At 43.3% G+C, this 24,015-nt stretch overlaps 1 protein-coding gene across 7 annotated transcripts in view; it reads left to right on the forward strand.

Annotated features, from left to right (window-relative positions):
- The window catches only part of CREB5 (cAMP responsive element binding protein 5), a 387,508-nt gene extending 365,161 nt beyond the window's left edge, over positions 1 to 22,347 (forward strand). For 6 of the 7 annotated variants that reach the window (XM_084896981.1, XM_084896984.1, XM_084896983.1 and 3 more), the window contains 4 exons: positions 2,154 to 2,477; positions 7,084 to 7,311; positions 14,714 to 14,822; positions 15,715 to 22,347. In XM_084896981.1, coding sequence (XP_084753107.1) covers positions 2,154 to 2,477; positions 7,084 to 7,311; positions 14,714 to 14,822; positions 15,715 to 15,878 — 825 coding nt within the window. In that variant the 3' untranslated portion in view covers positions 15,879 to 22,347. Of the gene's footprint in view, positions 1 to 2,153; positions 2,478 to 7,083; positions 7,312 to 14,713; positions 14,823 to 15,373; positions 15,403 to 15,714 lie in introns of all 7 variants that reach the window. The other variant, XM_084896985.1, reaches the window with a different exon arrangement.
- The last annotated feature ends 1,668 nt before the right edge of the window (positions 22,348 to 24,015 follow it).

Raw genomic sequence — 24,015 nt, forward strand, 5'->3', positions numbered from 1 at the left:
CAGCCCTGATTGCCCCTCAGGGCTTCTCCATCTCCCCCTAGTACTGAAGGGCAATCAGGGCAGCAGCTGTTGCTCGCACCAGCTGACGGCTCCATCCCCAATTGCTCTGCACCATCAGCAGACAGGGGACCAGATCCAAGATGGGAGGGGCCAGGCTGGGGCACAGGAGACCCGCCCCTGTGCCCACCGCAGCCTCAAAGCCCACAATTCCTTTCAAGGTGCATGAATTCATGCACTGGGCCCCTAGTATAAATATAAAATCACATGCTATTATGATCCCACTGGTGTGAAGTCATTCTCCATGTTCCTCCATCTGCATGTGCATTTAGAGATTTGAGAATGTCGTTCTCCCACCAAGTATAAACAATGTATTTGGTGACTTCATTGTACTTTTAAGCATTGCTTAAATGTTTTATAATGAGCATTTTTATTAAAACAATGACATCATTTCTAAAAATTGGAGGTGAGGAATATTAATTCACTTAGTTCATTAGTAGCAAACACAGTATCGAGCATCTATTCCTTCCTAGGAATTCAGAAAACAACTTCTTCAGGATTTCCATGATGAAGGTCCATAGCTATTGCTCAGGATAGAGTAGTTACTGAATGAGGATGTAGGAAGTGTTTTCAATAACTAACATATAGGTCTGCCAAGCCCCACCCCCCTTTTTTTTTTTTTTTTTTTAATGTGGAGGTTCTTTATTTTTAAGTAAAGACATCGTTGAATGGAATTGGTATTTATCAATAGTTTATTCTGATCAGTTGAGAATCATTAATTTTGTATAGGGCTGTAACATATTTGCTTTAATCATTTAAATATGACTCTGACTCTACTTTTTCCCAGTGCTCACACCCCACAGTTATCTATCAGATAAGAACACAAATCAGGAGAGAACTTTAGCTCCCTTGTAAATACCTTATGAAGCCAACGTGAGCTTGCCAACTAGATTATCACCTCTGCAGAAGATACATTTCTAAGCGGTCACTGTATTATACAGTACTTAGCACACGGGGCCCCTCAAGATATGATGATAAATGGCTGTATAGAAGAAAAAAAAAAACAATCTTCAAGAAACTGCAATGAAACTGAATTTTTAAATCAGGACCAGGAAATGATGGTCTATGGGCCAAGTCTGTCCCATGACCTAACTTGCACAGCACAGGAGCTAACAATGGTTTTTGGATTTTTAAAATTATTTTAAAAAATCAAAAGTAAAAAAGCATTTCAGGTCAGATGAAAATCCTTTGAAAGTCAAATTTCCTGTCCCTAACTGAAGTTGTACCGGAAACATAGCAAGATCATTCATGTACATACCTTCTACAGCTGCATTTGCACTCAAAGGGCAGAGCTGAGTCTTGTGACAGGAGACCCTTAGGCATAATGAGGAAAATATTTACTTTCTGACTCCCTTTAGAAAAAGTTGACTGAGCCCTGCATGTCTGCTTGCTGGTGAATAGATAATGCTTTTGTGTTAGACACAGACCTGTTGATGTCGCATCAGAGAAGCTGTAATCTTCAACTTTCCCCACTTCCTTCCAGAATCAGAAGAAACTTACTGTGTGAGGGAAATTAAGTTATCAGGAGGGACTCTGAGTTACATCATGGTAACAAATGGAAAAGTCCTACATATTGCCTCCTAAAGTGATGGATCATAATCTAATTTGAAACTCTTAAATAGCATTAGTAGTTCCTATATTCCAAAACATGTAGTTATTTCCTTTCTGTGTCTGAGGAATCTTTTGAAAGGCAAAAACCTTTTATTCTTGTGACTTTTACAAAATGCAGAGCTGGGCCCTGTGCTCAGTGGCATTACCATGGTAAATGGTTTTAATTGGTTTTTACTTGTATTCGGCTGTCAATAGGATATGATAAACATATGGACAATGGGAAATATGTCTCAGTAGAATGTCTAAACCTTGATAGGGTATCCAGCTCAAATGTTCATTATGACTGGCATTGGCCCTCAGATCTATCATACCATATTATATATGAAAATGTGAAATTAATATAAAAGTCAAACTGCTACCAGTGAAACAGTGTTACCACTAGCACCATAAAATATTAAGGAACTGGAAACACAAGTCATTCTGATTCAGAATCCCCACTGTGTACATGTCTGACCTCGCTGTCCCCTCTTGTTTTGTTGTTTCAGAGGCTGAAGGCCGCGTTGACTCACCACCCTGCTGCTATGTCCAATGGGAATATGAACACCATGGGACACATGATGGAAATGATGGGCTCCCGGCAGGACCAGACGCCGCACCATCACATGCACTCGCACCCGCATCAGCACCAGACACTGCCAGCCCATCACCCCTACCCACACCAGCACCAGCACCCAGCTCACCACCCCCATCCTCAGCCCCATCACCAGCAGAACCACCCGCATCATCACTCCCACTCCCACCTTCATGCACACCCAGCACATCACCAGACCTCGCCACACCCACCCCTGCACTCCGGCAACCAAGCACAGGTAGACCCTTTTTGTGATCTCTTCCCCCTTCCTGTTAACAGTACAAGCTCTACTGGGGGGTCATGGGCAGCAACCTTGTTTGACCAGCCCAGGTGTTCTGTCTGACATTCTGGGGGGCTTTATTTCTTAGGAGATAATGGTTACACATAAAATACTACCAGATCATGGTTTTTGTAAGTATTACAGTAAATTTTAGCTCTAGGCTCCAGGGACAAATGTAAACTTCAAGTTCTCCAAAATCTCTTTCTGCAGTGTGTTACGAAGTTAACCCTAAAAATGTATTATCAACGTGAAGAGTAGGAAGAATTTAAGCATGTGAAGAAAGATGTGGATAAAGAATGAGAAAATTAGGTTAATACTATGATTCTAGCCTCAGTGCTTCAAAACATTATAGAAACTCCATTTTGTCTCCTGTAAAATGGAAGTTAACTACAATGGCAATATTCTAAATAACATTAAATGCTAAAAACCTAAAGAGTAACATTTCAGGCAGACAGGAGGCTCAGTAATGGATGTCGGGGCATAAGGTGCTGTGTAAATGGTGAAGAAAGGTGAGTCATCCCGCCCACTGTGAAATGCGTTGGAGGAGCGGACAGAGAGCCAAGCTCTGCAGATCATCAGTTCAAGCCAAGGGCCAAGTCCCAGGGGGTGGGAGTCACCAGGAGTGGCTGGAAAGGAAGCCAGCATTTAGACTCAACTGAGAGAGAGTTGGGGGACCAGGCAGACATGATGTCACCCAGCCCAACAGGAGAGGCGGGCCCGTGTACCCGAGTGAGTTTTAGCAAGTGGATGAAGGGCATGCTTCGGAGCATGGCTAGCCTAGACGCTTTGGATCTTCAAGCAGGACGACCTTTGGCATCCCTCCACCCACTCCACTCTGCCAGCTTCCAAGCAGCTGGGTCAGAATGGTGTCCGAAGCCTAGGACCGCCAAATAACACTTATTCATCGTCTGCCTCTGGACCTCACAGCGGGCAGCTTCGTGAGCTCTTGGACCCTCTTCCCTAACACACATCGAACCTGGACAGCCATCCACATGGCTGGCCATCCACAAGCAGCTCTCAGTAGATGAGCTATTCAGTAGATAAGCTGATTTCCTAGATAAGCTTACTTTTGCAAAGGTTCTTAATGGTGTTCAATATAGCAAATAACAGTGCAGGCTTTGGAGAAAACTTCCATTCTTTGCCCACTTTACTTCCTCCTGTGTGACAGTGATCAGATTAACTTCCCTAAGCCTCTGTCTTTCCATCTGCAAAATGGGGTAATAATGCACTAAGGTCATAGTCTTAGGTACATTAAGTAAGCAAATGTCTGCAAAGTCCTCAGCATGGTTTTCACTACATATTGGCCATGATTAATTCTAAAGCCAAGGAATGTGACAGAAGTTGAGCAAGAGTATAGCAATAAAATACTATCCAAAGCACCTTTATAGTCAAGTGCCCCAGTGCAGTGGTTGGCAAAATCATTAGTCAACAGAGCGGCAAACCACGGCTCATGAGCCACAGTTTGCTGACCATTGTCCTAGTAGGACATGTACTTAGAAGGGAGAAAGAAAACTATAAGGCCAAAAATAGGCAAGGAGATTCACGTGTGTACTTATTTTTTAAGGGGAAGGATAACATCAAATTTTGGTTGCCTTGGTGTACAGACAAGTTTAACAGTTCCTTGAATATAAAAGCTACTCATTAACTAATTACCAGTTAGCCAATTGCCCTCCATTTCAAGTAAGCTTATGTAGGCCAATTATATACACAGTTAGTTCATTGCTATTATAATTAGATGCACAAATAGTTGTGTGTGTTTTTTATCCTATACTAAAAAGAAAGAATCCAGGTTGGTCTTATTAAAATTTGAACAAGATTATTTAGATGGTATTGAAAATACCACTCTTAAACTTGGCTAATTAGTGAGAGCTTGTCATTTTGCTTAATTGTATGATTATTATCAAAATAGTAGGAATAGAAGTTTATTTGGGATTGTTGTTTTTTAATCCTCACCCTCGAATATATTTCCATTGATTTTATTTTGCTATTTTTTTAAGAGAGGGGGAAAGAGAGAGAGCAACAGCAATGTGAGAGAGACACATTGATTGGTTGTCATCTGCACTTGCTCCTGAGTGGGAATCGAGCCTGCAACCCTGCAACTGAGGTCTGTGCCCTTGACCAGAATTAAACCTCAATCCTTCAGTTTGAGGGTTGACACTCTAAACACTGAGCCAAACCAACTAGGGCTGAAGAGGATTTGGAAAAATTCTGTCTTTTTAAAATCACAATTCATTCTCTTTGGTCAAAATTTTCAGAACATCAATACCAACAGAAACCCATTTTTAAAATAAAGTGATAAATAACAATATTATCGGGGACACAAATCTGACCTTGGAGTTGCATTTGCAATCTCTCCTGGCTTCTTGTAATTCTCTTGCATGTAAGGATGTCACTCCTTGGCCAAGAGAAATTTCTCTTAATTAGAGCACACCTTGAACCCTGAACCAGGACTGAATCTGAAACCACCATATAATTTACCCCTTTGGGTGAAGCACAGGAAACGTGTCAGAAGATTGCTCAGCCCTCATGGCTCAGTGGTTGAGTGCTGATCTGTGAACCAGAAGGTCACAGTTTGATTCCCAGTCAGGGCACATGCTGGTTGCAGGCTGGATCTCCACTAGGAGGCAGCCCGTCGATGATTCTCATCAGTTATGTTTCTGTCTCTCTCTCCCTCTCTCTGAAATCAATAAAAGTATATTTTTTTAAATATAAAAGGATAAAGATAAGTTAAAGTTACTCAGGATTGAAAAAAGATCCCTGCAATGGAAATTAAAACCCAGTTTTGCCTACTCGAGAATCTTATCTAGAGACCACTAATTCACAAAATGAAATGGTAAAGGCAGAAATAGCCAAAGTCGTGAGTTCCCCTCCAATTCTTTGCTTTGTGGTGATAGCTTAGAAGTTAACATCTGAAAGGATAAGAGCTAACTCTTTTCCCATAATAAGGATTATGTCTTTATATCCACTCAGGTGGGGTAATACCTTAAACAATTTATTTTCTTTTTTTAATATATTTTATTGATTTTTACAGAGAAGAAGAGAGAGGGATAGAGAGCTAGAAATATTGATGAGAGAGAAACATCAATCAGCTGCCTCCTGTATTCCCCCTACTAGGGATGTGCCCAAAACCAAGGTACATGCCCTTGATCAGAATCAAACCTGGGTCCCTTCAGTCCGCAGGCCAATGCTCTATCCACTGAGCCAAACCATTTAGGGCAACAATTTATTTTCTTATTCCTCTGTGATGGGGAGGATAGAAATCAACAAAAAAAAATTTTAGAAAATGTCTTAGCTTTAAATAAAATTACCAAGAGGCAGTCCAACCTCAAGCCCGAGCCTGATGCTTTTGCAGTTACTCATACAATGTTTGATAGGTTTGCGGATTGAAATATATCACCAGCAGTCAGCTGATGTCAACCAGTGGCCATTATTAGCGCAATTACAGTCATTCTGATTGATTTCAATCACAGGGTTAGAATGTGGTAGAAGGGGTTGCTGGAATTCGCTTTTAAAACTTTTGCCTGTTATTTCAGCAGGTTAAATGTCTCTTGAAAAACAACTTTATAGGTATTGCAGCCATAAGCTGGAGTGACTGAGAAAAGGGGTGAGGGGAGAGAAACACCCTTTATTGAGAATGAAGAAGGGGAGCAAAGAAAGGGTTAGTGTCCAGACACACAAAGAGTCCGTGGTAGAAATTCCACTGGGCGCTGTGTGTCTGCCTCGTGGAGGGAATAAACCTGTATGTGTGGGGGTCTCCCAAATCTTAGATGTGGCTGAGCCCCAAGCAGATCTTACCGGGACTCTGTAAGCACAGTAAACTTTTTAATAAAGTGCTTTGCCACTCCTCGGATTTCCTTATAACGGCTGTAAACGGGGAAGCACAACAGTCCCTCCCTGTCCCGACGCAGTGTAGGGCAGGGCTTAGTGCTGCTCAGTGCCTGCTTGTAGAGACCCTGCTTCCCAATCGCCTAGGCCCCCTCGGACTCCTTCTGCTTCAGTCAAACCCTGAAACCCTGAACACGGGATCCAACTGCTTTTGGGAGCTCACGGGATCTTCTGAGGGGGCTACAGTGGGATGAGGGCCCAGAGCTGGGCCCTGGGAACAGGGTTTAAAAGCATCAGGATGACAGGAGCTCCCCACCTGCCCAGACAGGCTTTTCCGCTGATGACAGCAGACTCTCCATATTGTGACACTAACCCTGGCCTCTCAGTGCTCACCTGCAGCCAGACACTGGCACTTTACCATTTTAAAATGTACCTTAAATAAAACAGTTTTAGCGTCTGAAGGAGGAGAAACAAAGTGTCCCTCTGCCAGGGCTCAGCCAGTGCCTGTAGGGAAAAATCTATGACTATCTTTTCACAAGTCATCAGTTTATCTCGTCAAAATATCACGCAAGATAGCTCAGTGGATGCTTTTGCTCTCTGAGCTCAAGAGATGTCCCTTCTGACTGCACTCTTAGCAGACAGGTGGGAGATGCTTACTAAAGCCATGGACTCGGCTGCACAACCCCGGCCTGGTGTGTGCTCCCTCCCCAACCTGTCACCCTCCTTCTCTGTCCCGCAGGTCTCACCAGCTACACAGCAGATGCAGCCAACCCAGACAATACAGCCGCCCCAGCCCACCGGGGGGCGCCGGCGAAGGGTGGTGGACGAGGATCCGGATGAGAGGAGGCGGAAATTTCTGGAACGGAACCGGGCTGCCGCCACCCGCTGCAGACAGAAGAGGAAGGTCTGGGTGATGTCACTGGAAAAGAAAGCCGAAGAGCTCACCCAGACAAACATGCAGCTTCAGGTGCAGCCACTGCCCCTTCCTCAGCCCTCAAAGGCCCTGTGTGCAGATGGCACTTCCTGTGGCAGCACTTGGTGCCCGGTGCCCTGAGCAGTAACACCACACATCAGCCCTCAGAGCAACTGCAGGCTCCCTCCGCCAGCCCTATTCACTGGGGACTCCCAGAGGACAATAAGCCCTCAGTCTCAGTCCGCCCGCACAGCTCTAGGAGGGAGAGCCTGCCCCACCAGTCACAGGCCTGGGAGCTTTGGCTTCGGAGGGTCACACTCAGGCTCAGCAATTACTTGCTGTGTTTACTCTCACCAGCTCTCAGTTTCCTCATCTATAAAGTGGGAAAATAACCCCACAGAGTTGCTGGGAGGAATAAATGAACTAATGTGTGCAAAGCCGTTTGCCCAATGCCTGGCATGTAATTTTCACCTGAAAGGCACTCACTTCTGCAAAGTCACCAGTGAGGGGTTGCTTTGGCTCGCACGAGATTATCTATATTTTTGTTTAAAGGAGCAAAGGGAGGCTCATGTTTATTACTGGGCTCTATAAGAAGAGGCACGTTTTTCTCTCTCATTTTCAAACTTGAGATTTTAATCTTGTGTGATTTGTTCCTTCCAGGGGTGGCTCACAGGGGACACTCTAGAGGCCATATCAGGAGCGTTTGGGAGAAGGGTGGGAAACGCCAGGTGTGGGGCGTCTCCAGCAGACTCAGCGCTGTGAAATGATGTGTTCGGGGCAATTGTTCTAACACAGAAAGCAGGGCCCTGTTCACGGCAGGGAAAAGCACTGAAGAGATGTGACCAGCAGTCCAGGGGCAGAGGGATGGCTAAAGAGGAGGGGAGGAGAGGAAGGTTGCCCTAGCCGGGAAAGAGCTGTTTCTCAGAAGTTCATGGTCACCTTCCACTCCCGCACGGGGTTCTCTGTGCATCCTTAGAAAGGAGCAATTAGGCTGCCAAATACCCAACGCTTTTGCATATTCAGTTCCATTAATGGGAATGACTTTGGGGCATCCAATGTATAAGTTGAAAATATACAAAGAAAATTTGGGTGATACATGGACTGAATATCATAATCTATGGATGTTCACTCTTCCCCCTAAATGTATCATTCTTTTTGTGATAGACATGAGAAAGAACCTGAGAAACATGTAGAGCAGAGATGAGGGGAATAAGCCAATAATTATAATTATTCCTCCCAATATTTTATATGCTATATGAGGGTGGGAGCTGTGTCTAATTGCCTTCTCCCCACCACCACCTACCTCCCCATTTCTAGCTGGTGTCTAGTTAGCATGGTGAATTCTGAATGTGCGCACTCAGCCTCTGCTGAATAAATGAATACGTTCCCTGTCTCTGGATGCTCCGAGAGCTGGCGGCCTGGCCACTTGGCAGGGATGTGTCTGAGGGGAGTGGAGCCACAGTAGGATGGCTGGACTTAGACACCTCAAGAGTCACTCCAGCCTGCGAGTCTGTAATTCTAGAATCTGGCAGGCATGGTAGCATGCGAGGAGTGAGGAGGTAGAACGTAGACAAATACTCTTAATACTCATAGTACTCTATTTTATTTGTATTGAAAAATGTCATTAGAACATCAAACCTTCAATTTCTCAAACCCTATTAGTAAGGATGAGGCTAAATCATTACAAAGTGAGTTAATTCGTACAAACATGTTAAGTAAATAAGAGTCCTGGTGGATGTGGACCTAGCAAATATTACAGCCATGGTGCTGCTCTGGCCGATGGTGGGAGGCCCTTGAATTTGCTACCAGGTCTGAGGTCTGCAAGAAGACCTTGAAAATCTGCAGGGTTTCTGTCTTGACAATGTTGACTTTTGGGCTCGGTACTCAGTACTTGGTACTTCTCTGTTGTATCCTGTGTGTCGCACGTGTTGTGCGGTATCCTTGATCTCTCCCCACTGGCTATCAGTAGCACCCTTTACCCCCTCCCCTCCATTTGTGACAACCAAGAAGTCTCCAGATGTTGCCAAATGTCCTTTGCGGAGGCAAAATCGTCCCGGGTTGAAACCACTGCCTTAGACGAGGGAGCCAGCTGGCATGGATCAGATGCCAACAAATGTTTAAATCAGTTTCCACTAAAAGGAGTCATTGCAGAATGACTCCAGGCATTGACTGTGGTCCTAGAGCATGAGAACACGGAGGGTCCCAGCAGAGAGCCAGGAAAGTAAAGATGCCATGGACCTCGAGGCCAGATGTGTTCATGATTTGGCAAGATGCAAATATATTATTGCTTCTACAAAACAGATAAGGTACATTTACCCTTTACAGACCCTAATCCATGAGTTTTTACGTTTCTTTAGGGCCGGCATGGCTAATGAAAAGAAAAGTTAGAATTCTTGCCCTTGAAAATCAACCAACAGGTCCCAAGATGTGGGGTTGGTGAGGCGGTGCCCGGGGAAGGGGCAGTCTCTGAAAAGCCTGCATTGTTGATGTTCTCCAGCCACCGCTTGGTTCTGAGGGACAGAAACCACACCGCTGCCTTTCTCTGTGCTGGTGGGTGCTCTGCCCCACGCCTTGCGACGCTGGAGAGGGTAGCAGATCGCTACCTCTGAGTGACCCTTTCCCTCTCAGTGGACCTTTGTCAGAAGAAAAAGGTGTCTCTCTTGACGCTGGTTCAGTGAGCCAAATTTTAAGTAAACAGAAATGGAAGGTGCTAAGCAAACAAACTCCAGCCAAATGGAATATCCAAGGTCTGGATGGCCAGCTGCCACTTTTGAGTTGTTTTCCAGCATAGAACCTTCTAGTTAGGTTGCAGAGTTTCAGATTGGAAAAATCAGACCTAAGAAAACAAAGTCAAACTCCCAGACCTCATTTCCTTCCCTCATGACACATCTCCACCTAAGAGGTCAGCGCAGGTATAGAATTGAGGGAGATGGGAGACGCCACCCAATCTGACATTTTGTTTAGGGAGAAAATAAGTCTCAGGGGACGTGACAAGTCTTCCCACAAGTCACACAACCAGCCAGCATCAGGATGAGGACCCCCATAAGTCTTCTCTTGACCTAATCCCTCTTGCTCTGTGACCTTTCATTCTAGAAAGTTCTGAAACTAAAGATATCCACATTCTTTTCTCTGACAGAGTAGCAAAAATCAGCTCTAAAGTCATCAGCTGCTGATGTGGGGCTCCGTGAGCAGACTGTTTGTGTTCGATGCATGATATGGAAATCATCTGGTCACCCACTGAAATAATTGCTTTTCTTTTTTAGTCCAGAGACACATGGCCTAAGTCGCTGCTGAAATTTTAGACACATGAGTCCAGGTTTGGGACTTGGCAAGAGAATAGGCCAGATGGGAACTGTTGCTTGACAAATTGAAAGTCCTTTGTTTCGGAATGAACCAAACCTGGCTTCAGCTAATCTACAAAAAGAAGTGGGGGAGGGGCTACATTGCAGAGCCCATTTTGATTTGATTTTTTTGGCACAGACTACTGTTTGCATCAATAAGCATTCTGGATTTATCCTATTAACAAAATTACATCCCCCAAACTCAAAACTGCAAGTGTAGCTTTGAGGGACTTCTCAGAGTGCTTATTTAAAGTATGTTATTATAGGATTGAATGTCTCTGTAGGGGGCGCCACTTCATCCCAAGGCAACTGAGGGATTTAAGAACAGATTAATCCAACAATATCTCATTTACCCTCTATTTAAATGGCTGACTACTTCAGTTAGCAGCAAACCCAAACCAGCTTAGATGGGCTGATTTTAGCAGGAGAATCAGTACTGATTAGTACTATTCTGCTTTCTCAAAGTATGAAGACCTTACACTGTTATAACCTACACAGGGAGTCAAAAAGAAAAAATGGTGAAGTGCCTCAATGTATGAAGCAAGGTAACTCAGAGTAAGAAAATGCCTGCAGAGGTCCTGGTTTTTATTTCCCTAGAGCTGCAGGCTGCATTGATCCCTTTCATGAATTTCAAAACATTTGTTATCTGCTTGTTCTCTTTCTAAATGAATTCAAGGTGGTTCTACTTATGTTACCTTGGACGGCGTTTTGTTTAAGAGAGTCTGGTATTTGTGCATGTCCTACCTGTCAGGCTATCGATCCGGAATCTGTAGGGCGATTATGCATGTGCATAGCACAGGATACCTCTGCTTTTTCCAGGGCAGCCAATCTTGACATTTCTTACCCCGAAGCCTCCATCATGGACTCTGATGAAGACTCCATACACTCAACAACACACACACACACACACACACACACACACACACACCAAATTTTGCACTAAATGAAACTTAATGCTGCTTTGGAATCTGATAACATTTGGAAGCGTGGGAGGTGCTACAACTGGCTCCCATAGAAAATATGAAACTTAAAAAAGATAAACATGTTTGAGAATATACCAAAAGTAGTTAACCAACGACTAAAAAGTCAAGATTGAGTTCTTCATTAGATTATGAGGCAGTTAACTTTCTCAATAGAAGGTAACACAGAAACACTCATAGAATAAGAAACTACCTTGCAAGAAAGAACTAGAGAACTAGTCCAACGATCTCGTTTTACGTTTGGTTGGGAAGGCAACTTGGGACGCCAAACCCTATTATTCTTAACTTGCAGTTGAGAGTTCCTTTTCCACAGGAAACTTGCCCCGTGAATTTCTGTGGCCGTGAGACTTGGATTCAGTCCTTATCAGTAATTATGTGTGTATGGGCTAAACAAGAGACTGATTGTTTTTCTCTACCGAGAATATTAATCGCCATTCATTTCCTAACCACAACATAGCTACTAGTAAGTAACATAATTACTAACACACTACATTAAGAAATATGTTCATATCCACATATATCTCTCAATGATTGCCAGTTGTCACAGTACTTCCCAAGTTCCCACATTTTTACAGACCTTCACAACTCCTAGGGCCTCAGTTTCTATACTTACAACATATAGATTTATTAATAAGGTGCTTTGCAATCTACAGACAAAAATGCCACTGCAGTCGTATGTTCTGTATAGAGCTCCGGTTATAGGCAGGGACACCACATTGCATAGTGGCGATTGGTGCTGTTTTATCGTGGCCTCTCACGAAAGCGAAAGGTTTATTGTGAAAAGATTTGGGGTATGCCAACAATTGTGGGCAGTTAGCTCCTTGCCACTGCAGAAACCGAAAGAACGGAATTCTGAGTGTTTTCTTAAGGAAGAGGCAAAGAACACACCGTGCCTGGGAAGTTGGGAAGGCGAGCCTGCCTAGACAGGGGACTTGCCCAGGACTTAGCAGAGGAAGCAGTGGGGACCAAGATCAACCTTTTGAGAGGGCCACAAAGTGGAATTTTTTCTTTCTTCCCGAAGTGTAAGAAAGTCCTGTTGTTTGGTTTTGTTGGAAACACTGTCCTTATTGGTTGTTTCCTGGGTCACAGGAGGACAGTGTGGGTGGACGCTCTACAACTTGGAACTTGACTCCACTTTCTAGGCACCTTCCCCTGTGTCACCTGGGGCTGAGAGTTTCTTGTTGGGGAGCAGGTGTCCAGCAGTGGTCCTTTCAGAAAAGGGTCATTTTGTAGTCCCCATGAGAACCACATGGCATTAGGCAGCCGGGCTCGATAGTCACACATCTAGTTTTCTTTTTCTCCTTTTCAGATTTGTTGTTGTTTGTTGTTTTTAACCTGGGGCTGCCTTCTATATAATGATCTAAAAGTAGCTTTCTTTACACAACTTATTTTAAGCAGAGAGGTAGCTGGTACAAGCAGGGGAAGCTGTCTGAATTTAAGTGGGCATGAAATCAGAGAGGAGAGAATTCGTGTTTAGGGCTAAAATAAATTGTCCTATAAATAAAGTTGTCCCACTGACCCCGGAATTGACAAGGGTCACTTTTGGCTGTGATCAATCACACTCATTTGGAGGCAGGAGGTACAATTCACCTTGCTGACTGTTCTCAGATTTAAGAGCAATTTTCCTGTGCCATGAAGTGATTTATTCATTAATAATGCTAATTTCTTCCATAGATTTTTTTTTTTGTAAATTTGAAAGAGAGTAAGAAATGCTCTGGAATGAGATTGTTCTAATTTTGTTATTTATGTTACTCAACATCTGATTGCCTATAATGCATTTTGCTAATGAATGTGAAAATGGGAGGTATTGTTTAAAACAAGTTTCAAAAAAAATTTTATAATTAACTTCTAGAATCCCAAACTTACTTTTCTAGGTGATAAATACATGCCTGAAAAGCCAAGCTCATATTGAAAGTGTAGCTATGACTTAATGACAGCAGTGTTAAAACACCTTTCCTGTGTGCATGTTTCTTTAACGTCTCCCATGCACATAATGCCTGGCAGCCACTAATGAGCACAGGCCGGAGAGAGGGTGTTATGTATCATAACTGTGAAATGGCTTATTTGAGATAGTGCTGTGTTTTAGGTTACTTTTATCAAGTGGAAGCACCTTGGAACCAGCCATCTATTCTAAGTACTTGTAGGCAACGGTGCCAAGTAAATTATTATGCAAAGTCACGGGCTTATCCTTTGAATTACCACATTAAGTGGAGATCCAAGGCACTTATTTAAGTGAATAAGGAACATTCACATACAATCCACAACACCCTGCTACTGATGCGGGGAGCGGGAGGGGGCACAGAGGAAGACTTTATAGACTGAAATTAGCCAAAATAGTTAATGAACCCATGAAATTGATTCTATCATGATCCAGAAGTTCATGGCCCACGTCTCCCTAGGCTGACCTCATCCCACTAGTCCAGGACCAATGCTTGTGCCAGGTGCCTTTATGCCTCCTGCTAAGTGAGCGTCAGGCAGGGGGACGTGCTCTGTTGAACTAGAGCCCATTTGGAACTTCGGGGAAATCTGGTGGTAGATGGGTCAGCTTATTCTGACGGTATTTTCAGTTGGAAGCCCTACAAGCCTTCCCATTGCCTCACGTTCACCTTCTCATCAACCTGAGCTTGTCAGACAGTGTACAGATGGTAATTACCATAGCCAAATTTTATCGAGTGCTTACTATGTGCTAGGCATTGTTCAGAGTGTTTTACATCCACGACCTCATTTAATCCTCACAGCAACTCAGAGAACTTTGTGCTGTTCTGATCCCCATCTTATAAACAAGGTCACTGGAGCTCACAGGGTTACATTAGCTGCCTGGAATCACTCATTGAGTGGAGATTCCACCCAAGTAACCTGGCTCCAGAGTAAACCTGAACGGCGGACTCTGCAGTTTTGATAGGACCCAGCTCTTGAATTGAAACCTCGTCTCTGCAGGAAGCCTCAGGTAATGAGAGGGGTGAGGGCCGAAGCGAAGGCAAGCTGCACCTTTCCAGACGAATCCTATTAAATAATATTCTTAATGCCATTCAGATGTAACAGAAAAGCTCACCGATTTCACTGTTGGAAGTGCACGGGGGCCTTAGGTTTGTGTTCACTGTCTTCTCAACATGTCTCTCCTACGTCTCTTTCCAGAACGAAGTGTCCATGTTGAAAAACGAGGTGGCGCAGCTGAAACAGTTGTTGCTAACGCATAAAGATTGCCCAATCACAGCCATGCAGAAAGAGTCACAAGGATATCTAAGTAAGTCATTGACTTTCTTGCTGTTTTTCATATTCAGTGTTTTGCCTCTAATTTTGCACTCTACTGTATTGAAAGAGCAGGAGTAAAGTGGAGGCTGTCCATCCAGGCAGGCACACTAGAACTCCAATGGCTACAGACAATGCCGCCAGAGGCAGGCCTCCGGCTTCACCACGCCCACCGCCTCCCGATAATTTCTGGCTAGACTTTCCCTGGCATTTCACATTGTAAAACCCTCCCCAGTTACAGCTCTGCAAACAGTAGAAAAAATGGCCTTCTGGTGCCCAGTTACCATGGGCCAGCAATCTTCCAGAGAAATCCATGGGCTGGCAAACAGGCCTTGGGTGAATCGCATCCAATGCCTCAGGCTATGCAGCTGAAAAACCGGTGACCTTGCCTTAGTTTGTCAATACCTAAAGTGGATCCCTTTTCTGAAACCCCAAGTTCTGCAGCTGGAATGTCAGTAGATTGGTTAACTATTAGTTGAGTAGGGGGTGGTGGGAGGTGCAGGGACTCACGGCTGAAGGTCAATTTATTTTCAAATAATTTTTTAGATTGAGCAACACAGAGTCTCCCACCACATGTGAGTATTTTTCCACATTTGATGTATGGACGGCTATTTGAAAATACCAGGTGGGGAACGTCACATCCCAAGACTCAAACACGTCCAATCATTCTGCTGATCTAGAAAGCATGGCTTTGCTTGTAGCTCTAAACTGGGAAGGCATAGCTTTGTGACTACCGTTTAAAGTTCTGAAATTAACCCCCAGGAAGAACATATGTGAAAACTCCTCTATTTCTAGCAAACGTCTAGAAGTCTTTTTCTAGATGTGAGTAGCCCACAAGTCACCCAGGAGAGAGCTATATTGGGGCGTGTGTGTGTGTTTTTTCCTAGGTCCGGAGAGCAGCCCTCCCGCGAGCCCGGTCCCGGCTTGCTCCCAGCAGCAGGTCATCCAGCATAACACCATCACCACGTCCTCTGCGGTCAGCGAGGTGGTGGGGAGCTCCACCCTCAGCCAGCTCACCACTCACAGAACAGACCTGAACCCGATCCTTTAAACCCGGGGCTCAGACCTTGCCTCCAAGAAGAGCAGCCGCGCCCCGTGCGTCCTTTCCTTGAAGGGCATTTTTAGAATTAACTCAGACCTGGAAGACGCCTCAGTTCTTCAGAGACTGGCTTTCGTTTTTATAGTCATTATGGAAATGTTGTCTTTTATACTTAGCTCTATGAGAAAAAAAGGGAGTTATGCAATTACTATCTATCGGCTTGGGAAATGCTTTGGTGCTTTTCTCCAGTGTTCTGGTACCAGTTACATGTTTATGAACTGAATGCTTTCTGTATATAGTCATGGTTTCATTATCAGTCCAACCCTCTGCCTGAGACATTGACTCTTGTTAAGCCGCAGCTTATAGCCAAAATGAGGCATGCTTAGATGTCAGCAGATGCAAGGCAACTGGGTGAGAAGTCTGATGACATCATAGCCCATGTTGAGCTTGTGCTGTGATGTCACCAGAATCCCAGATAAACACAGAGCCTCTTCCACAGCTTTGTTTCTCTTACTATAAAAGCATAAGATCCACTGATGTCCAAATAACGCCACCAGGCATCTCCCTCCCCTCCCGCTGCCCCTGGCCCACTTCCTCCAATGCCCACTTCCTTCTCCGTTCCCACTCCTTCCTGGCCTTCCAGTTTACTCTACATCCTGACTTTCTTCTGCTTTATTTTCCCCCCTTGAGCATTGCATGTAAAGAAGAAAATAATATTTAAAGAAAAAACTAAAAGCAAACCTCAGCAACGTGGACCTAGCCATCGCTTCCCTTGCCGTTGACCTGCAGCTGGAGTTCATTCAACTCGTGCTTCTTACAAAATAGTAACCAGGAGATGTTTAATGTGCCTGATTTAATGTTTTTAATAATCAGAGCAAATAAAAAGTGGCTTAGCCATAGGTGAAGCACTTTTGAGTGCCAGCTGTGGAGACACTAGGGCAGGGAGCCTTGTAAGCCTCGATTGTGAAAGTCCAAATCACGATGCGAGGCTATAACATCACACCCTCAACTCACAGCTGGTTTTATATGGCCTGTCTATAACGTCGAAAACCCATGTACTTTATAATAATTCAGAAGGGCTCTATTCACTACACAAATTACATTGTTCAGTCATCAGCTACTAATAGCCTAAGATTTATTGTTGTGTGTGTTTTTTCTTAAGCCTATGGAACCAGCTTTGCAGTTCTGGTGGGTGAAAGTAGATGAACTGGCGGAGGAACAAAGAGAGAAAGAAAACCTAACGCTCCATTGGGGCCCTCCCCGCCCTCCCACGGCAGCGAAAGAAAGGACCCCATGGACATGGCTGCTCCACTCTCCTGAACAATTCCCATTTACATTTTCAACAACTTTTGTGGAATTGCCCATTATACAAAGCAGATAGCTCCAAACCACAGTTGTGCCTCCTTGAATCAAGCCATTCTACTGTGCTAATGTTTTAATATCACATCTCACAAATAACCAGGCTAATGTTTCTCTTTAGCAGTCTAGACAGGTGCTGGTGTTTCATCTCCATTTGAATGCTTGACCTCCTAACATGAGTGTCTGTGTGTGTATGTGTGTGCACGCGCGCGCGTGCATGTGTATGTGTGTGTTCATGGGATTTAAAGGAATAGTATTTTACAAAAGGTGTAGCTTTTATAAGAGTTCAGAAAAAGGAAGGATGTGTGTGTTTTTCTCTCACTATAGTTTAAGAATCTATTTTGGAGAAAAAAGAAAATATGAGAGTTGTGAAGCATGATTTTTATAACTAGTTTCAGTTTTATCTACTAACTTACTTTTTAAATCAATATTTATCAGCAATCTTTTCATGTATGCAGTGCTTTCGAAAGAAACTTTTGAGTATCCAGTGAAACTCATGACTTGGATATATGTTCTAAAAATCAAAGAAAAAACAAACAAAAAAAGAAAGAAAAAAAAGGAAAAGAGAAAAAAAAGAAAAATGTAAACAAAAAGGATTTTCTATATTTTAGATGAACATATCATTTTTAAGTATTTTAAATACTGAATTCAAAGTTGTTTTTTATTCTGTCTTGTTTTGAATCCCAGCAGTAATAGTTGAGTGGTTTAACCTAACTGGCTTCCTAAGAAACATTGAAGATTTAGCTAAAAAAAGAAGTTAATATTCTTATTTCTTTATTGAAATGAAAAATAATTTTTCATAACTCCTGCCTAGGACTATTTATGTGACCCTCTACAAAGGAGAAAGAGCTCATTGAAATGTTTACTTGTGTTTTTTTTTAATTTTTTAATTTTAATTTTTGCTTTAAGTAAACAAAAACTTTTCTTTCTTTACTGCATGCATAGCATTTATGAAACGGATTTTTTAAAAGTCCATCGATGATACCAGAATGTCCAGGGAGTGGATTGTCACTAAAATTATGGTTTACTGTTGTTCCACCTCTTGTCTGAAATATTCAGTTGCTGAACCCAAAGCCTCTGCAGTTAAGAACTTGCCTGAGTTTCCTTAATTCAGCAACTTGACAGTTTGACTGATGTGCATTCTATATAGCTCAATTATGTCTATTCTTTATGCTAAGTAGGCGAACCAGCCACACACGTTGGCCAACGGGCCTCCGAGGATAATTAGAAGGAACTGTCTTGTTGCACGCAGGGCCGTTAGGTGTGTTCGTTAGCAGTGTGGAAACAGTCCCTGGGAGATGCCAGCTCGTTCTCAGGGCTTGAAATCCCAAACAGAAAGGTTCATGGGTCACATCCAACACTCAGCTTGTCAATATGAAGTGATTTCCCTTGAAGAACCCGCTTTCTCCGGACTATGGAATAATCAGTCCTCCCTCTTGCCCTACACTTTTTGCCAATCTGGGAAAATGTCTTTCTCCCCATTCTTCTCTCCCACTGAGCTGCTGGGTCACCCGTCCGTAATTCCATGATATTCAGAGCATTCACCCCCAGGGCTCTGCAGCGCTGTCTTCCCCGCTCCCTCGGCATATTTTTATCGGCAGGACGTACCTCTGAAGTCTCTACCAGCCTACCTGGACACGTCTACCTTTTCCTCCCTGCCTTATGTGATGGGATTAACACCTTAGGTGAGTGCACCTGGTAGTGTTTCTACCAGCTGAATCCTCCCAGAAACTGAGGCATCCACATCTGAGTTGTTTCTCCTTAAGACACTTCCCAGCATGCACAGGGACAGGTACGGTGGGGATCCTAGCCATGGATTAATGCACTTATTTCAAAGCCAGGTGTTAGGTCAGAAGTCTTCCCTATACCCTCCCCCTCCCCCTGCTCCCACCTCCAAGTCATTGTCCGCCAAGTCACCGTCTCAGCACAGCTGGTCGGAGCAGTCTGTGCTGTCACCACATGGTTAGCACGAGGGTGACTGACTTGGGGCAAATGCTCTTTGGAGCTGATTCGGTCAAACGCAGCAAGTTCCCAACGGAGGGGCATCAACGGTGAGCATTCAGCTGGTGGTTGCCTGTTAGTGAAGCACATTGGAGTGTGTCTGTTGATTGCTCATTTGAAATCTTAAACTAGCTGCAGCGGAAGACCAGCCCTTGGCTGGGGGTGGTAGGTTAAGCTTCAGTAACGGCTATAAAACTAGCCATTTGGTTAGAATAGAATGTGCTTTCTGGTTAATAAAAGTCATCTAAGAAAATATATATGTATGTATGTGTGTATACAGTGGAAGTCAAGGACCAAAGCAAAATTTGAACAGGAATCTATTAATTTAGAATTTTATAAGATATTTATTAATAAATGTTATTTTTAAACATTCCATTTGAACAGTATTCTTCTGTAGGATCTACTTGTTTTTAAAGTATTAGCTCATAATAAACTACTCTAGTGTATGTAGCCTCATTTTTCAGGGTTTCAATGGCTGCGCTCCATCATTTGGTGGAAATGTTTCCTTGGACCTCTTTGCATAGAAATATCAAGGATTATTATTGCTCTGTGAGTTATTTTTTAATCTGTTCTGAACAGCTTTTTAAAAAATAAATAAATAGAAATGCATTTATTCCTTTGTGCATGTGTAACGTAAGCTCTCCCCATTAGGGAGCAGAGTTCAGCTAAAGGGGCTCAGTAACTACAACTGGAACACTTTCTTGTAAAAGTGTAAAAACAACTTCATCTCTGCGAACTCTCCACCCCACCCCAATTTCCTCGAGTGCTTTGCACTATTCAGCTCTTCCTGCTCTTATTGTCCCTTCTCAAACAATGCGCAGTAGCTTTAAGCCGCTCCAGCGCCATTCTGCAGTCTATCTGAGAAGGAAAAGGAAACAACCCATTTAAATTTGAATGAAACCGTGCCTATGCGAACAGTAGCAATTTAGAACCTCTCTTCTGCTTAAAATAATTTATATTGTAAAGTTGCACTTTAGCTTTTCTGATCCCTTTCTCTTGTTCTCTCTCGAACCTCCACCCTGTCCTCAAACTTGCCTTCCCTCTTCCCTCTTCCCTCTTTCCTCCCAGGCTCTGAGCTGCATCATTTAGCATCCTTTACATAACATTTGCACCAGGTACACTTGCGTGTGGTCCTAAGTAGCCTAGCGAAGATGTGCTGCTCACATCACCTAGATCTGTGGTCGGCAAACTGCGGCTCGCGAGCCACATGCAGCTCTTTGGCCCCTTGAGTGTGGCTCTTCCACAAGATACCACGGCCTGGGAGAGTCTATCTTGAAGAAATGGCGTTAGAAGAAGTTTGTTTTAAAAAATTGGCTCTCAAAAGAAATTTCAATTGTTGTACTGTTGATAGTTGGCTCTGTTGACTAGTGAGTTTGACGACCACCGGCCTAGATGAAGCCTGCTATGCGAATGCATAGGAGAAGAGCCAGTTTATACTCTGTACCTTTATTCACAGCATGTTTTTGTAAAATGTTATATTATGCAACAAATGTGAGGCAGCAGCTGAGCTACCCTTAAGAATTTTCTGTCTTACCCTCCAAACCAAAGTGTCCTGAATGAGCCAGGAGACTTACTGTGTGCACATCACGGTGCACGGTGGTGGACTGTTGTAGCCATGGTCTCTGAGGCTGCTCACACAGCAGTGGGCCTTTCTAGTCCATCCCTAGGTCTCAAAAATGCAACGTTGCCTTGTAATAAAGTTAGGGACAGCGCCTTTATTTTACAGTTGTAATCTAAGGAAGGACAAGACGACACTGAAGCAATAAATGTACAAGTACACTCCAATACCAAAACAGAGAAATGAAAAGAAAAAAAATAAACCTTCGTTCATCGTGTTGTGAAAATAAAAAAAAGTGTATGTCCATTCAAAATATTTTACTATTTCTTGTGGAGTTTCTCAGTGATGTAATGCTTATAGCCAAATTGCTTAAAGAGTGTTTATATATTTTTTTTCTTTATAAATTGTCTATTTTTAAAATAAAAAACTATTTAACCACACGTTGAAGAGGGGGGTAAGGCCAAATTGCCAGCATTTGTTTCAAGATGAATATTCTCCCGTGGCACTCTGATACCTTTCCAAGCGTATCATCAGAGGGAACTGATCATTATCAGCTGTTCAATGTAGACCAACTTACAGTGTCTAACTCATTAGAATTCAGGATTTAGAAAGCTCTTAAGCCATTTGAGGTTTTCTTGCATTGAGTTTCATGTTATAGAACCTCATAGAACTTTTGTTTTTACAGAATTGTGGTAGCCTCAAGACAGAGAATGTGGAGCCTGGATGAAGTAGTTTTAAATGAATCTTTAAAGTCATATCACACTAAGCTTCCCAGGCTGGTTTGCTCCTTCAGAATGCCAGTGCTCTGGGCACTTAGAAGGTCGCAAAAGGTATCCAAGTGCTGAAGTGGAGGGCATTCGACCCTTACCAGCCAGCCAGTAAAAGAAAAAAAAGAAAAAAGAGCCTACCTACCCTCTTTCCTTCTACTTTCTGCTAAATCACACCTGCCTCATAGAGTTCTGCCTTTGAGGCTTGTCTGGAAGAAAAAATAAGCTTTGAAATGTTCTCCATGGGGAGAACATGGGGTTTGGGATCTTCTGGAAAAGCCCAGAAAAAAAAAATGGCTCGGTTCAAACACAGTATTCCAGGACAATTGGAATATAGATATTGTGCAAAAATAGAACTAAAAGAGAAAATTTTAGCATTGTACAAAGTAAGTGTTAACTAAGGAAGTCCCCCGAAAAAAGGTGCTGTCACTTTAAGTTCTAGACTGGGGGGTTGTTTGTAATTGTAAACAGCAAAGCATTTGTGTTTGTTTGTCTATTTGTAAAGCAACCACCTTCCTTACTGGGAGGAGAAAACAATTTTGGGGTACATACCTGTAAATATTTGCTGCAGCATTTAATATGTTTAATTTTATGTTAAGCTTTTTGTTGGATAGTGAACACATTATTGTTACCAATGGACAATGAGTTCATTAAGACTGTTCAAATAGGTCAGATTTTTACATCTCTTTTTAGCAAGAAGAGACAAGATTTTGTGCATTTGTACAAATGTTAATATCATTGCAATTCCAATATAATAAAGCACTCAAATGCAAATAATATACGTAACCTTTGTATGGTGAAATTTGGGTTTGGGGAAACGACCTCTATTCTAGACTTGATCTCATTCATGCCTCATAAGCCAGGACTTAATCTTTCAGGGTCCCCATTATCAGGGACAAAAAAGGGTGAGACTTTCTCCTTCCCAGACCATCCTGACACTTCCTTCCACTTCCTCTTCCATCCACCTTTCCAACTGAGGCTCCCAGTGGGTTGGCCACACAACGCAACTTCACGTTGGGGTTAGCAGATTTTAACAGTCAAGAAATGCAGCCAGCATAAATTCATGTTCAAGTTTTATTTAGGAGCCAAGAATCACAGGTTGGCCACTCGGGCAATCAAATCCTGGAGTTCTTTGCTGGACCTCCAGAGAAAAATTTCTCCAGAGAAAGCCTAAGGATAGTCTTAGCCCCTTTGTGCATGCCCGTGTCTAGATATCTACCTGCCTTCCTTTCTCTTTCTTCCTCTTCTTTGTTCTCATGAAGTTTTTTCTTCTGCCACTCTACTCTTGCTCTTATACTAACTATCTGACCCATTAGCACAGCGAGAACCCAGCCATAATTTTCCACCAATTTATTTACGGTTACAGCTCCATCTAAGCTACCAGCATCTCTCACCTGAATTATTGCAATATTCTCCTACCTGGCAGCCAGAGGAAGCCTTTGAAAATGAATGTCAGAGCATGTTCCTCCACTGCTAAAACACTACAAGGACTTCTCCCCTTATTCAGAGCAAAAGCAACTCCTATGAAGGCCGTACCTGACCACCTCCCCCCACCACCACCACCACCATGTTCATTCCCTAAGCTTATCTCCTACCATTCCCACACACACACCTCACCAACTTCATCAATTTCTTCAAGGTTCCTCAAACACCCCTTGCACCATCCAACTGAATGAATGCCTTTGTCCATGCCCTTTATTCCTCTCCCCAGAATATCCCACCCCCCCCCAAAAAAAAAAAAAAAAAAAAGTTGGCGCAGCTCACCTGTCTCCCTCTCAGTTAAGCCCTCCTGGCCATGCTAAGTGAAATTATATCACCCTCCACCTTTATTCTCCTGACTTGCCCATATATGCTTTCCACTGCATTCCCTGCCATCTAACATAATTTACATTTTGATGTTCTGTTTCATTGTCCGTCTCCCCCAAGTAGAATGTAAGCTCCCCAAGAGCAAGGCCATTCTCTGTGTTTTCACCCGTAAGCCAAGAACTAGGACAGCGGATACACAACGGGTGCACAATAAACATCCGTGGAATGAATGGTCTGCTGTTTCCTTACTGTTTTCTCCAACCCACCCCCCAGGTCGTCTGACACCCAGCCTGACAGTGAGACAGGATATTTGAAATTGGGACAGGAACAACAATTTGGGGAGGAGGCTGGAAATGACTGCTGTCCTAATGGCAACCCCATCTGTTACAGTTACATTTAGACCACTCAGTACTCTCAGAGTCCCCGAGCGAGTCTTTCTAATGCCCATCCCACGCTCACTTGCCATTTCAAAACCATTACTATTGGTTTAAAAAAAATTGTTGTGAACCCACATTTAGAGTGTGCAGAGAGTCAACTTTAATTCTTACCCGATCTCCATCCCCAAGTGTTTCTGGAGCTTCACAATGTCCTTTCTCTGACACTTGCTATTGTAGTTGGTTATTGGTTGGTTATTGGGTCACCTTTTAATTTTGCTTTA

Source organism: Pipistrellus hanaki (assembly GCF_964339955.1).
Source record: "Pipistrellus hanaki genome assembly, chromosome: 10".
Classification (NCBI taxonomy): domain Eukaryota; kingdom Metazoa; phylum Chordata; class Mammalia; order Chiroptera; family Vespertilionidae; genus Pipistrellus; species Pipistrellus hanaki.